This window comes from Schistocerca gregaria, chromosome 3 (genome assembly GCF_023897955.1).
Source record: "Schistocerca gregaria isolate iqSchGreg1 chromosome 3, iqSchGreg1.2, whole genome shotgun sequence".
Lineage (NCBI taxonomy): Eukaryota > Metazoa > Arthropoda > Insecta > Orthoptera > Acrididae > Schistocerca > Schistocerca gregaria.
Window position 1 is genome coordinate 357,429,525 of NC_064922.1, and position 16,089 is coordinate 357,445,613.

Genomic DNA, 16,089 nt, shown 5'->3' on the forward strand with positions numbered 1-16,089 from the left:
CCTTCATCCACCATTGCTGCAGAAATGCCATAAAAACACCCAAACGAACGTCGGCCCCAGATCCCAAGAAATAAGCCAACAGACGACAGGAGAACAAGTGGACATGAAAGCGTCTACAATTTTGTATGTTGGGTATGTTTGATGATACCGAAAATGATTTTATCCCTTCATTATTTTCGATCTGCCTATGTTTGTTTCAATAAAAATTCGTGATTACTCTTTACTTCGTTGACACTCCTGATTATGTGCTTACCCTAGCTTATCATCAGAAAAATGCTGTCAGTATGGCAATAACACTTGTCTCACAGAGACTTAAGCGTTTTTGTAGCAAAGACTCGCTGCAGAAATCTTCTAAGACACGATAGAAAACTGGCTGTCATAATGAAATAAATAGAGAGCAAAACCTGACATTTATTTAAGTTTTAACATGTGATTTCAGTAACATGACAAATTTAGCATCAGCATCACCTGTCAGCGCAAGATAGGCGGTGAAATTACAATAAATAAGAATATCTAAGATCGAGGCAGATGGGCTGTGAAGTATGCTGATGTAGTAGACCTTCAACTGTTGCGTTGAGAGTCATCCCCGTGAAAGCTGGTATTTACGATGCCCTTGTCGTTTTTCAATGAGAATCCGTTTTCTGGAACAGTAATAGGAAGGTATCTCAGTAAAGAAATTACTGTCTGTTGTTAAGTAAAAGATGATCGCAGTTAATTGGAGATATAGTGTTACAAGTGCGTTGCAACAGTGTTGTGGCATCCAACCTTTAAAGGAATAAATTAAATATACCCCTTAATCAATATCTTAGAGCCATCCTCTACATCTATTTATCTGGTTATTGATTTACTGTGCTAATCCACTTCATAAGTTAATTTATTTTAATTACGTTAATTGGCTGTCAAAGTTGCACTTAGAGCGACATTTGTAGTTACTATAAAATAAAAGATAAGATGCATGAGCTGTAGAAATACAATGAAAATATAATTCCTCTAATAATTATAAGTTGTATACGTGGAAGAACCCTGGAGATACTAAAGGTACCAGATAGATTATATAATGGTAAGACAGAGATTTAGGAACCAGGTTTTAAGTTGTAAGACATTTCCAGGGGCAGATGTGGACTCTGACCACAATCTATTGGTTATGACCTGTAGATTAAAACTGAAGAAACTGCAAAAATGTGAGAAATTAAGGAGATGGGACCTGGATAAACTGAAAGAACCAGAGGTTGTACAGAGTTTCAGAGAGAGCATAAGGGAACAATTGACAGGAATAGGGGAAAGAAATACAGTAGAAGAAGAATGGGTAGCTTTGAGGGATGTAGTAGTGAAGGCAGCAGAGGATAAAGTAGGTACAAAGACGAGGGCTGCTAGAAATCCTTGGGTAACAGAAGAAATATTGAATTTAATTGATGAAAGGAGAAAATATAAAAATGCAGTAAATGAAGCAGGCAAAAAGGAATACAAACGTCTCAAAAATGAGATCGACAGGAAGTGCAAAATGGCTAAACAGGGATGGCTAGAGGACAAATGTAAGGATGTAGAAGCTTATCTCACTAGGGGTAAGATAGATACTGCCTACAGGAAAATTAAAGAGACCTTTGGAGAGAAGAGAACCACGTGTATGAATATCAAGAGCTCAGATGGCAGCCCAGTTCTAAGCAAAGAAGGGAAGGCAGAAAGGTGGAAGGAGTATATAGAAGGCTTATACAAGGGCGATGTACTTGAGGACAATATTATGGAAATAGAAGAGGATGTAGATGAAGACGAAATGGGAGATACGATACTGCGCGAAGAGTTTGACAGAGCACTGAAAGACCTGAGTCGAAACAAGGCCCCGGGAGTAGACAACATTCCATTAGAACTAGTGACGGCCTTGGGAGAGCCAGTCATGACAAAACTCTACCAGCTGGTGAGCAAGATGTATGAGACAGGCGAAATACCCTCAGACTTCAAGAAGAATATAATAATTCCAATCCCAAAGAAAGCAGGTGCTGACAGATGTGAAAATTACCGATCTATCAGTTTAATAAGCCACGGCTGCAAAATACTAACGCGAATTCTTTACAGACGAATGGAAAAACTGGTAGATGCAGACCTCGGGGAGGATCAGTTTGGATTCCGTCGAAATGTTGGAACACGTGAGGCAATACTGACCTTACGACTTATCTTAGAAGAAAGATTAAGAAAAGGCAAACCTACGTTTCTAGCATTTGTAGACTTAGAGAAAGCTTTTGACAATGTTGACTGGAATACTCTTTTTCAAATTCTAAAGGTGGCAGGGGTAAAATACAGGGAGCGAAAGGCTATTTATAATTTGTACAGAAACCAGATGGCAGTCATAAGAGTCGAGGGGCATGAAAGGGAAGCAGTGGTTGGGAAAGGAGTGAGACAGGGTTGTAGCCTCTCCCCGATGTTATTCAATCTGTATATTGAGCAAGCAGTAAAGGAAACAAAAGAAAAATTTGGAGTAGGTATTAAAATTCATGGAGCCGAAGTCAAAACTTTGAGGTTCGCCGATGACATTGTAATTCTGTCAGAGACGGCAAAGGACTTGGAAGAGCAGTTGAACGGAATGGACAGTGTCTTGAAAGGAGGATATAAGATGAACATTAACAAAAGCAAAACGAGGATAATGGAATGCAGTCAAATTAAATCGGGTGACGCTGAGGGAATTAGATTAGGAAATGAGACACTTAAAGTAGTAAAGGAGTTTTGCTATTTAGGAAGTAAAATAACTGACGATGGTCGAAGTAGAGAGGATATAAAATGTAGACTGGCAATGGCAAGGAAAGCGTTTCTGAAGAAGAGAAATTTGTTAACATCGAATATAGATTTATGTATCAGGAAGTCGTTTCTGAAAGTATTTGTTTGGAGTGTAGCCATGTATGGAAGTGAAACATGGACGATAACTAGTTTGGACAAGAAGAGAATAGAAGCTTTCGAAATGTGGTGCTACAGAAGAATACTGAAGATAAGGTGGATAGATCACGTAACTAATGAGGAGGTATTGAATAGAATTGGGGAGAAGAGACGTTTGTGGCACAACTTGACTAGAAGAAGGGATCGGTTGGTAGGACATGTTTTGAGGCATCAAGGGATCACAAATTTAGCATTGGAGGGCAGCGTGGAGGGTAAAAATCGTAGAGGGAGACCGAGAGATGAGTACACTAAGCAGATTCAGAAGGATGTAGGTTGCAGTAGGTACTGGGAGATGAAGCAGCTTGCACAGGATAGAGTAGCATGGAGAGCTGCATCAAACCAGTCTCAGGACTGAAGACAACAACAACAACAATAATTATAAAATTTATCTTATTCTCGAGCACAGCTAAGTCGATTGTATAAATCCTTTACACAACATGCACAAAATAATTAATGTATTTTCATAACGCTTTAAGTTCGACAAGCAACAATCAGTATCATACAATGAAGGCTTTCACGACCGTGTGGTTCTAGGCGCTATAGTCTGGAACGGAGCGACCGCTACTGTCGCAGGTTCGAATCCTGCCTCGGGCATGGATGTGTGTGCTGTCCTTAGGTTAGTTAGGTTTAATTAGATCTAAGTTCTAGGCGGCTGATGACCTCAGAAGTCGCATAGTGCTCAGAGCCATTTGAACCATTTGAGCTTTCACGACCGGATGGTACTGTTGTTGATAATTATTCTGGGATATATGGCCGTGGTCCATGGAATACTTCTGTTCCTAACGTTTCGTCCAATACTACGTTCGATATCTTCGATTATGTGGATGACACGTTCGTTGTGTGGGAACGTAGCAGAGGGCCCTGAATGGGTTCCTGAACCACCTGAACAGCGCCCATCAAAGCATACAGTTCATGTTACAGCTACAACAGAATGGACGCATTCTGATAAAAAGAAAAGCAGATGATACTCTAGGTGATGCAGTCTACAGAAAGAAGACTCACACCGCCCTACATGCAAGGAACTGTCATCATCTGGGGAGCAGTACACTGTTCTAATAAGTGTAGTTCACAATGCACGTGCCATTTGTGACAAAAGACAGCCCCCAGCTGAGCTTCAATACCTTAAAGATGTGTTTCGCCGAAATGAGAACAGCTAATCGCAGGTTAGACGTATATTGAAGAAGACAAGTGGTACAGCCGTCAACAAAGAAAATAAAGAGAAAGATTAACACACCTCCTTTATATTGGGCCTCTACCAACCAAAATGATCTTGTCGGATCTGCAGTCAGATAATACAGACATTTGCGGTCCACATGGTCGCGTGTCTACTAATTTCGCTGGAACTGATTCGTACCGTGAACGGTGGTATCTTTTTGCGCCGTAGAAGAGCAGGAGGGCCTGAGCCAGAATTCGTTTTTGCTGACCCCTAACGCAAGTGAAGATACAGCGCTACAGTGGTGAAAACCGGACAAAAGCGATGAATCGCCATCGGGTACCCCTGTCAATACATTCTATAGTCCGGGTCAATGACTACCATGGAGCACTTTAGTCTTGGATAGCGGACGAAATACAGTAATAATATTGTATCTTTTTAAAATCCTTCCTATTTTTTACGATATGCACCCTGCCTATGGTAGGAAAGCCACAAATCTACATGTGTCATCTACTAGTTGCGACAAAGATCCAGACTCCAAAGCACAACAGATCTGTTTGTCTCTAGCCATTCTGCTTGAACGCTCTTTTGTCAAACTTCCTGCGCCTGGGATGGAATAGGTCCTTTTTACCACTGTGCGTTGGTACAATGGATGACAGCTTGTTTCACATAGATACTGATGCGAGTGCATAGGTTTTCGATAAACACTGTGTCACAGAGTACCATCTCCCTTTCTGTTGACCAATACGCCTGAAAACGAATATTTCCATCCGTTTCGAACTCAATGGCGAACTTGTTGCTGGGATGAACACAATTAAAATGATTCAGGCAATTTTTCAGACCGTCTGTTCCATATGGCCACACTATAAACGCATAATCGGCATACCTCCAGAAACATTTAGGATTCTGGTGGAAGTGCTGTTGGTCTTCTACGGCGTATAAAATGGTCGCCGTTCGTGGTATGAATCACTTCCGGCGAGATTAGCAAACACGCTTCTCACCTGAAGATGGTGACCAGATGGACCGAGGAAATATTGTGTCTAGATGATCGTATGATCAGGTTGCACACCCGACAAGAATGTCATCAAGTAATATGTCGGGGGCGTCTAGGTACTTACTGTTTTTTACCATCCTCCGGATATTCGTAGGCTGTTATGTGTCTAATGGAGACAACTGGGAGGCCTGTAACGATCGAAAATACGCAGCCGTTTCTACACAATTAATTTGGGCTCTAGATATCCATAACTAAATGAATTTCCCTGTTATCGTAGAACACGAAGAAGAAAACACCTATAAATGAAACTACCAGTGGAACTGTATTCTGTTCGCCGGCGAATGCACGATTTATCTGGCGCCTGATGATCGCCGTAGACGAGTGAGGCGGCGGGCAGGTGCCGTTGCAGGTCTCAGGCTTACAGACCCACATGTTCAGCAAGTAGATGGATCGGTTGTGTATTAGGTCAGTATAGTATACACACGTCAGACGCCTCTCCTCACTGTAGAGGATAATTATAAGTATGTGAGGTGTTGTGACATTCGACAATTCGGTGCCTGGTTTGTCTTCCAAGATGACAATGCACGAGCGCTCCTCGACCACCATGTGAACATATTCTTCTATGCCACAGGAATCCACCGAATAGAAGTGGTCGGCAAATGATCCCTAGTGAAGCTTTCAGCATGTAGTCATAGGAGCTCTCCTATACATGGAAAAACCTCAGGGGGCCAGCCAGCAAAGAGTGGAACAGAGCAGTAAGAAGGCCAGCACAGTTGTGCTCTGTCGGAGGCAGCAGAAAGCTGCCGCAGCCCTCACCTGTGGGTGGCACGTTCCAAGGCTGTTCCTCAGAGGTGGTGAAGACGGCGTAGAGGACGTAGCCCGCTACCAACACCGCCGCCGCCATGTAGAACACCATGTTCCACGTCGCCCGTGTCGGCTGTTGACATACGAGAAGAACGTAAACACGGGTCCCCAGTAGCGACCAATCATCAATGTCAGGATTGCAAAACAAATTTGTCATGCTTCTAATTAAACATATAGAAATGCTGATATAAAAATTAGCGTATTTCATAAGCTTCGAAAATTTGATGTTATGCACTTTCTTCACAGCAAAAGATTTCGACTTCATTCCGTTACTAAAGCTTGTCCACTTTGGACATGTCCGACAAAGCAGACATGAGTCAAGATGATGTGGCCGCTGTATAAATTGCATATGCAGGAGAGGAATGGAAAGTAAAGGGAAAAGGTGGGTGGGAAACTAGTGGTATTCAGTCACACAGGATATTGTGGAAATGCAGTGGCGAAAGTCGAAAATTTGTGCCCAACAGTGACTCGAACCCGGATATATTGCTTTCATGAGCAGTTGCCTTAACTGGTTCGGTCATCCAGACACGGTCCCTGATCGAACCAAATTTCCAACTTATCCCAAGCTTGCAATTCAGTGTCCCTATTCGCAAATTATTGATTCCCGTAGGAATTTGGGAAGGGGACGGTGGGAAATGTGACTTTCAGTCATACAGAGTATCGCGGAAATGCAATGATAAAAACTTGCATAGACCAAGTGCAGAAGTAAAAAAGTAAATAATTACATTCTTTCAGTAGCTAGCAGTAATTGAGACTGCCTATTTGTTCTTGTGCTTACCTGCTTAGCGTATTATATTAGCCAACAAGTATTTTCTGCAGTTATAAGCTTGGTCAGGTTATGTGACGTCTCCTGGCAAGTCATTTACAAAATCGGTAGAATATAAAAAAATACTAAAAATGAACATTTTTCTGTATTATTATTATTATTATTATTTCATTACTGTATGAATGGTTGTAGATTATGTATAAAAGGAAATAATTTTTTCATTGTTTATGTTTGTGCAATATTTATGTATCTATATTTCACAAATAACGTCTGTGGTCGGCGAATGTATGTATAAAAGCAGATAATGAAAAATAATTACAAAGATGCTTATTAAATTGCCTATAAATAGTGCAGGTTAAAACATTACTCTCTCTGTCTTCTTGTAGCCGTTAAGGTTGTCAGAGCCTGTGACGCTCGCTTGAATGCTTAGATAGCCTTCGTTTGTCATTTGATCGAGAAAGATGTCATTCGAGGTTGATATTTGTAAAAGGTGTGTACTTTCAATTTATGTTGATTTTATGAATATAGAAACTGTTAAAATTATTACCTGTAATAATTTATTGCTAGCTTGCCCAAGATTTCGTTCCACATTCTTAGCCGTTTTCAGTATATTAGGAATTTTTTATGACACAGAGCCGTGCGGTGATTGTGGAACCGCTGCCGCGGCAAATTCAAATTAAATTGAATGAAAGCAGTTTTCCCGCAATATAGCGGGTAGGTAACTGTACATTAAAATTATCTCTTTCAGGTTCCTGGAGACTTCAGAGGGGAACTGTGGTTTTATTATGTCATTTTCAGGTTGACATGGGCAGCTGCTATTATGTTATCAGTTTCGTAAATAATTCATGAGTGATAAAGCTTTACTTGTGTGTGATCAAAGACTGCTGTGCAAAACCTGTTCTGGCTGATAACATAATAATTAAATTTCATTTTTTTTTGTTTCATGCTTTCATGTTAGTCGCGGCAGTTAGTAGTCTTCATATATTTAAAAAAATCCACTGCAGAGTTTACATTTAGTGAATATAACATAGTGTAACTTCCGTACAGGCAATAAGAGTAATCTTCTGTGCATTCAAGAGATGAAAGTAGCGAAGGGCATTTTTTTTCATAATTAGTTACAGTAATGATACCGTGTTCCATATCTAACAAGCCAGATCAGTGTTATGTAAAAATAGTTTGAAAATTAAAGAGCGTACGTCTACAGCAGGAAATCTTTCAGTGTTGTGCGTATCTCCTCATAATAGGTCAAGGTGCATAAAGTTAAAATATTTTCAACTGCAAAAACTAATAGTGAAAATCGTCGTGCTCACAACAATAAACAATATAAAATTATTTAAAATATTATGCCATATAAACTGCATATAAAGTAAAAAGGGTATGCGGTGGGGATTACGCGACAGTTGTATTGCTACATCACCAAATTTAGGCCTAAACAGGAAGCTAAATTGCCTGTTTTGGATGTTATTTTTTAACCGCATATGCTTAGCCATGTAAAGAGCATTAGGGCACTTAATTCTAGAGTTCACAGTTCCGCTAATTTTGATGGATATATATGTGTGTGTTCGTGTGTGAAAAATATCATTCCGATACTTGACGTAAATGTTGCTTTGTTTGTGATGACGCCGTATTATTTTAGACATTTTAGACTTCGAAAGAAGATTGTGTCACTTGACAAGCATCACTGAACAATTTAGAAGTAGAAAATATTTAATCAGCCCTTTCAAGCACATAATTGAAGAGCTAGTCATTGAAATTTATGAATTTCTGTGATAACCGGAAGTTTTATAAACGAAATATATTATTGTTTCAGTCATTTTTGTTTGTACTTCTAAAAAGAATTCTGGGACATATTTGTATACATATAAGAACTGCATAACCCGTGTATGTGTTGTTGTCTAATTGATATGAAAGTCCACAAAAACAGCTTCTGTTTGAAGCAAAGCATAAATTAACAGCACACTGCTCACTCATATATATAGTAAGTGCGATTTTCAAGATGCTTTGAAGCGCAATGAACGCATTCACACATTTTTTCCTCACTACTGATTTTATCATTCAGTTGTCTGGACTCTTTGTATTACACGTTTGTGATCTTTTAAGGTTTTTACAGCTGTCGATAAATTCCTTTCACGACTTGAATAATTATCAGTTAGACTTCTTTGCAACGTATTGTCTAAACTCTAAAGATGATAATGTTATTTCAATCCTTCTTCTGCTGCCAATTTTGGTCGTATTACATACGCATTTTTTCCCACTGATATCAAGAAGAGCGAAGAATTCTCAGATAATACTTAATTTTTGCCTTTCTGTCAATCTCGTAAGTCACTTTCTTCCGATCCATAAGATTCACCCCACCAATTCACTTGTTGTACTTTCTTATCATGAAGGGAGACTGATCTTTTCAGAAGACCCAGACTTGAGAATTACAATTAGTCAGTAGATAAACTGGCTTGTTATATATCCTCTTCAAGCTTGTCAGTCCAATGCTACTAAAACAGTATGGACTACATATTTTCATTTAAATGTTAAAAAATACCTACATAAACACCACATCCAAGTTCGGGTATAAATTTTGTCCTTTGTAGAACTGCTGACTCACTGAGGCCTACTTCAGAGCCTCACATTTTTTCTGCCAGTGTATAAATCAAACTCACGCAGATTGTTCCTGAATCTCATCTGCACCATACTTCGAAATTCCATTTGATTGGCTTTTTCAGGATTATCTATGACAGCAGGTTCACTTGTATTTTCCTTACATCCTTCTAGAAACATTTTATCGTCTACATCTAGTAACAGATTATCTTCATCACCACATAGATAATCCGTTCCTAAATCACACCTGCAGCAACTTTGAAACACCATTTGATTGGCTTTTTCAGGACCTTGTATGACATGATCATCACTTCCACATTCTATATCTCCTTCCAGAAAAATTTTATCCTATTCATCCAATAACAGTTTATTATCGCCATCACTATTGAAAACTTCCAAAATTTACATAACACTGTCATCAAAGATAAAGAAACCTCTTTTCCTGGAGCACATGAACTAAAAGAAGCTCGAAATTATACATGGTTTTTTTGCTTATATAAATAAAAGTGAAGGTAATATATTAACACACAGAAAATATTCCCTTTTTATGTTTGTATGCTGTGGTTTTCATAACATCCGGCGAAATTTTTAACTTAAAATTTAAATCTACATCCAAATCATCTAGTTCCTTCTCCCACCAGTAACCTGATAAATGCAAGGAAATTTTGTTCTGAAATTCTAATACATATTTTTTTTTTCCTTTAACCTATCACTTGCATGGCCTTCACAGTTAACTCAGTTCCTTATTGCAATTCTTATATGTAAAAGCATTTGTGAATTTTAAGTTTCCTCTTGATTTCCCGCATACACTGTTGTTAGTGCAGTACACGTCTTCTTGGATGTAAGTCACCAAATATTCTGTCCAAAGTTTTTACAGAATTTCTTTATAGAAGTTTACAATTTTAGTAAATGAGTGGTTGTTAACCGTTTTTAATCCGCCAATTTTAAACTCTGCCAACCACTTTTCTATTGCTAGATGCACAGTATTCAGTCCACCACATTTAGCTTCAATGAAACCCTCTTTTTAAGCAGATCCAAATGGGTCAGGCGCTTTATAAACAGAGTGTTTGTGTTACCTTTAATTAAATAAACTTTCCTAAATCTATCATTTTTTCCAGTACTCCACTGCTATTTATAGCAAATGATAATATCGTAAGTGCTCCTCTTGTCAGCAGATTTTGGCATACACTGTGTTTAAAGAAAATTATATACCTTGACTGCACCTCTGCAATGGCTTCTCTTACTTTCCAATAACAGATCTTGTTTTTCCACTGTGGTAACTGTCTTCGCCACGTACTCCAGTTTTCGTTATTCCAGGTAGACCTCTCCATACACATAACAAACAAACTGTACCTGAAGGTATAATTTCTGTAATAGGCCATGGCTTAAGTTTCTGTGATACATTTTTTCCTTTTCTTAAGCTCTGTGGATAATCGTTATTCACAGGAACCAGTCCTAATTCGGCAAAATCTATATTTGATGGTATTTTGCAGAACAATGACCTAGACTGAGAAAAGTATGTTTCTCTAGCCTTAATGTAGCACTTTTGTATAACAAAAAAACAATCGCTCAATAGGTGACGTTAGAGTCGATGTATGGAGCTGCTGTACCTGCTAAGAGCCACCTGTCAATATACACACATCAGAAAAAAGGTTTGCATCACCTCGGTTCCGAGAGTTCCGGGACCTGTACAGAAAACTGGAACAGAGATCAACATAAACATCATTTTCGCTCTTTCTATTGCTCATGAAAACCACACATTGCATATTGTACCACCATACAGTGAGACCTTCAGAGGTGGTGGCACAGATTGCTGAACACATCGGTACCTCTAATATCCAGTAGCAAGTCCTCTTGCATTGATGCATGCCTGTGTTCGTCGTGGCATACTATTCACAAGTTCATCAAGGCACTGTTGGTCTAGGATGTTCCACTCCTCATGGCGATTCGCTGTAGATCCCACAGAGTCGTTGGTGGGTAACGTCGTCCATAAACAGCCGTTTTCAATCTATCTTAGGCATGTACGATAAGGGTTCATGCTGGCCACTCTAGTTGAGCGATGTCGTTATCCTGAAGGAAGTTATTCACAAGATGTGCACCATGGGGGTGCGAACTGTCGTCCATGAAGACGAATGCCTTGCCAATATACTGCCGATATGGTTGCACTATCGGTCAGAGGATGGTATTCACGTATCGTACAGCCGTTACGGCGCCTTCCATGACCACCAACGGCGTACGTCGGCCCCACATAATGCCACCCCAAAACGGCAGGGAACCTCTACCTTGCTGTACTCTCTGGACAGTGTGACTAAGGCGTTCAGCCTCACCGGGTTGCCTCCAAACACGTCTCCGACGATTGTCTGGTTGAAGGCATAACCGACACTCATCGGTGAAGAACACGTGATGCCAATCCTGAGCGGTCCATTCGGCATGTTGTTGGGCTCGTCTCTACCGCTCTGCATGGTGTCGTGGTTGCAAAGATGGACCTCGCCATGGACGTCTGGGGTGAAATTGCGCATCATGGAGCCTAATGCGCACTGTTTGAATCGTTACACGACGTCCTGACGCTGCACGAAAAGCATTATTCAACATGGTGGTGTTGCTGTCAGGGTTCCTTCGAGCCACAATCCATAAATAATGGTCATCCACTGCAGTAGTAGCCCTTGGGCGGCCTGAGCGAGGCATGTCTTCGACGTTCCTGTCTCTCTCGATCTCCTCCATATCCAAACAACATCGCTTTGGTTCACTCCGATACACCTGGACACTTAGCTTGTTGAAAGCCCTTCCTGGCACAAAGTGACAATGCGGACGTGATCGAACCGCGGAATTGACCGTCTATGCATGGTTGAAGTACAGACAACACGAGCCGTTTACCTCCTTCCTGGTGGAATGACTGGAACCGATCGGCTGTCTGACCCCCTCCGTGTAACAGGTGCTGCTTATGCATGGTTGTTTACATCTTTGGGCCGGTTTAGTGACTGTGTCTGTGATAAAATATCCACAGTCAACGTCTATCTACAGAAGTTCTGGAAACCGGGGTTTTGCAAAACTTTTTATGATGTGTGTATGATCACTGTTATTCCAGATATGATTTCAGAAATTATTAACTCATTTTTAATACTTTTATCGTCCCTGTTGGAACAAACTGCAGAGCACTGTAAAATAGAACACAACATTTATTCTGTAAGCTGTTCAATAATTTATACCACATAGAAGTGATTGGGATAGAGTACAGTGAAGCACATTGTAAATACTGCCTGTTAGCATTTCATACACTGAAACAGACGACTACAGGTTCAGACACACCACCGATTCTGTAGCTGTTAGCTGTAGCTTCCAGTCTTGTAATACCACGTTCGTTGCCAAAGGGAAATGTAAGACTTCTTCATAGTCGCATACCTGGACACTTTATAAAATCAAGAAGGTGATTACCGATGTCTTTGTTTATGCCTGGGCTTGTGAATTGACAAATAATTTTCTTATTTTTCTTCACTCTAGAACTGGAGCTCATGCATGTTAAACAGTGTATTCCAACTGTCTTATCCGAGGTGGCGCAGTGGTTAGCACACTGGACTCGCATTCGGGAGGACGACGGTTCAATCCCGTCTCCGGCCATCCTGATTTAGGTTTTCCGTGATTTCCCTAAATCGCTTCAGGCAAATGCCGGGATGGTTCCTTTGAAAGGGCACGGCCGATTTCCTTCCCAATCCTTCCCTAACCCGAGCTTACGCTCCGTCTCTAATGACCTCGTTGTCGACGGGACGTTGAACACTAACCACCACCACCACCACCAACTGTCTTATCATTATTTGTAACCACTTTATTTCCTTGGTAATCTTCTTGAACCCAGAAGTCATGGTTTGAGGTTAAGTAGTTAAGCTAAACTCAGCCCAAACAGGCCATGAAGGCCTAATGGTACCGACCGGCCGCTGTGTCATCCTCATCCCACAGGGGTCACTGGATCGGATAGGGAGGGGCACGTGTTCAGCACACTGCTCTCCCGGCCATATATCAGTTTACGTGACCACAGCCGCTACTTCTCAATCAAGTAGCTCCTCAGTTTGCCTGACAAGGGTCGAGTGCTTCCCACTGCAGAGCAGACGATCACCATTCCAAGAGCTAGCCCAGTCTGACAGCACTAAACTTTGGTGATCTGACGGGAACTGGCGTTACCACTGCGGCAAGGCCGTTGGCTGATGTTACGTAGTTGCATATCTTTATTAAATCGTGTTACATGACTGAATGGTTGTCGCAGAAGTGCGAAGTAGCTGAAACAATATATATGATCCAGTGGACAACACCGGAAGTTCCTTGAAGCGTGTGGTTGACTTGCAGTTTTCTATAAAGAGATAACAATGTCACACTGAATGTAAGTAAATGTAGTGTAATCTTCATAAGTAGGCCAAGAAATCCAGTACTGTATGATTAAATGGCGATGAAAAATCTATATAAACACTATCAACCGTAAAATACCAGGAAGTACCATCTGTACTGATCTAAAGTGAAATCCCCACATAAAACACAAACTGGGGAAAAGCTGATGACAGGTTAAGCTGCATTGGAGGAATCTTAAAGAAATGTAATCAGTCCACGAAAGAAGGGGCTTGCAAAACATTTGCCTGACAGTTTTTTGAGGTTTGTTCGTGAGTCTTGGGCCCTTACCAAGTTATATTAATAGAAGAGCTAGACCAGATCCAAGACGGTGAAGCACGCACTTGGTAAACAAACTCCAGTGGTAGATGCTACAAGAGGGGTCGTGTGCCCCACGGAGAGGTTTATTGTGGTAAATAAGAGGAAATATGTTCTAGAAAGAGTCAGGCGACATTTACTTCCTCCCAAACATATCTTGCAAAATGGCCACAACAAGAAAATCTGAAGAATTAGAGCTAATGTGAGGGTTTACCGACAATCCACTTCCCTCACACCGTTTTTGAATGGAAATGGGGCAGAAATTAAATGACAGAGGTAGAAGAAGTTCCAACTTTGCAACAAGATGTAAGTAATGTATTTGTTTATAAAATAAAAATTTTCCCTACTGGAAGTCACGATTTTGTTTTTAAACTATGGACTGCATAGCACAGACAGGTGCACGATGTTTCTCTACTGCCGATCACGATTTTATTTTGTAAATATGAACTATGCAGCAATGGCAAATGCATTATTTCTTTTTAATAATACGTCAGTGTAATCATCTTTCCTTGCAAAGGGTAACTATTAGGTGTCCAGACAGTATACGCATAATGTTGCTCGCACATCCCATTACAAGAAGCTAAGACCGAAGCAAGTTTGTACATGTGCACCGCCCAAGTGAGAGAGACATATGCAACCTCTAGCCAAAACCTGATGTCAAAGTCAGCCATATCCACTATTTCACTCTCGAATGGCAGATGGAAAAAATGAACAATTCAAGAATTAAACACCGAGCCTTTCTGTGTTCTTATAGTAGCTCTGCACTGTGTGCTGCCACCTCCTTAGAAGACGTTGTTATACAAAATCCTGCTGCTCTGTGTGTGTACTACTAGGCAATGTATAATTATTATTAACTTATGTTACTATAAAATTCACTGTTGGCAAAAGGATATGCTCTTAATGGAACTGAAGATATCCGAGTTACACATCTTATCTCATCTGGAAAGTCGCTGCTGGTGTCAGCCAGTGGATACAATAAAAATTATAATATTATTACAGCTGAATAATCTGTCTGCATCTGTGCATAAAAAAACTGGACAAGTGCGGGTAGGACTAGCACTGTGAGTGATCTACACAAACTTAATTATGTATATAGATAACAATAACCATCATTTCTTGTGGCTCAATGGCCTAGTGCAAGTCTTTTCTATTAGGCGCCGCTTCAGCGACTTACGTGTTCCTAAACTATCACAGTTTCCCAATCGGGGAAACGGAACCTACAGTTTAGCGTAGAACCCGAACCACATGTTGTTCCTGGCGAGTCATCACATCGTTGATAGGTGAAGGCTAGGCTTAAACGATCCAAAAATCTGTGATCCGAACGGGACTCTATCTCGTAACCTATCAATTTCAAGGCACATACTTTTGTGGTAGACCATCAGGTCCAACATTTATAATTTCTGATGAGAGAGTTTGCAAGTCTCAAAATATGTGACATATATGGCGGTATCTTTGGATTTCATTGACTTACAAGTGTAAATTTTTCACACCACCAGGGGACTGTAGATCCCAGTACACAACATAAGTTTTAACTTGTTACCTATATACGTTACTGGAAAAAAGTGGTCTTAACAGAAAGACAGACAGATGGACAGCAAAGTGAGACTATAAGGATTCCTTATTTATTTTGTCTACTGCAGCGTACTGGAAAACAAACTGTGTAGTTAAGAAATTGTTTCTGTCCGCAAATTATGCGGAATGCATAGAAAAAAATGTGATAATAAGGTAAGAGCAATCCAAGGGACCTCACTCTGAAAAGGATTTTCCATATAATCACAGATAGAAATGTCCCATTGCGGAAGGGCGGCTATTAAGTGGCCAACAATCATTTATGGCAAACCTAGGACTTTTCCAGACATGCACCAATAATTTCTTTAACAATATCAACTTTGTGGCAATTAATGGCACTGCAGTACTTGTACCATGATTTGACAGTAAATAATGTATGACGTCGCTTCTAATTGAACCAACTGTGGATAGTAATGTATAGGTTTCTAGGTTTTACTGTTCATCTTAAATAAGGACCTTGAGCCAATTTAACTACTAACTGCACTCTTCAGTATAACAGGAGAAAGGTAGATTAAATGCCTGCATTTTCGTACGTTCGTC

General features: G+C 40.4%; 1 protein-coding gene across 1 annotated transcript in view; it reads right to left on the bottom strand.

The window, feature by feature from the left end:
• Positions 1 to 391: 391 nt before the first annotated feature.
• LOC126354040 (sialin-like) overlaps positions 392 to 16,089 on the bottom strand; it is an 81,376-nt gene continuing 65,678 nt past the window's right edge. The window contains exons 9-10 of the mRNA XM_050003384.1: positions 5,886 to 6,006; positions 392 to 641 (exon numbers count right to left, since the gene is read on the bottom strand). Coding sequence (XP_049859341.1) covers positions 562 to 641; positions 5,886 to 6,006 — 201 coding nt within the window. The 3' untranslated portion in view covers positions 392 to 561. The remainder of the gene's footprint in view (positions 642 to 5,885; positions 6,007 to 16,089) is intronic.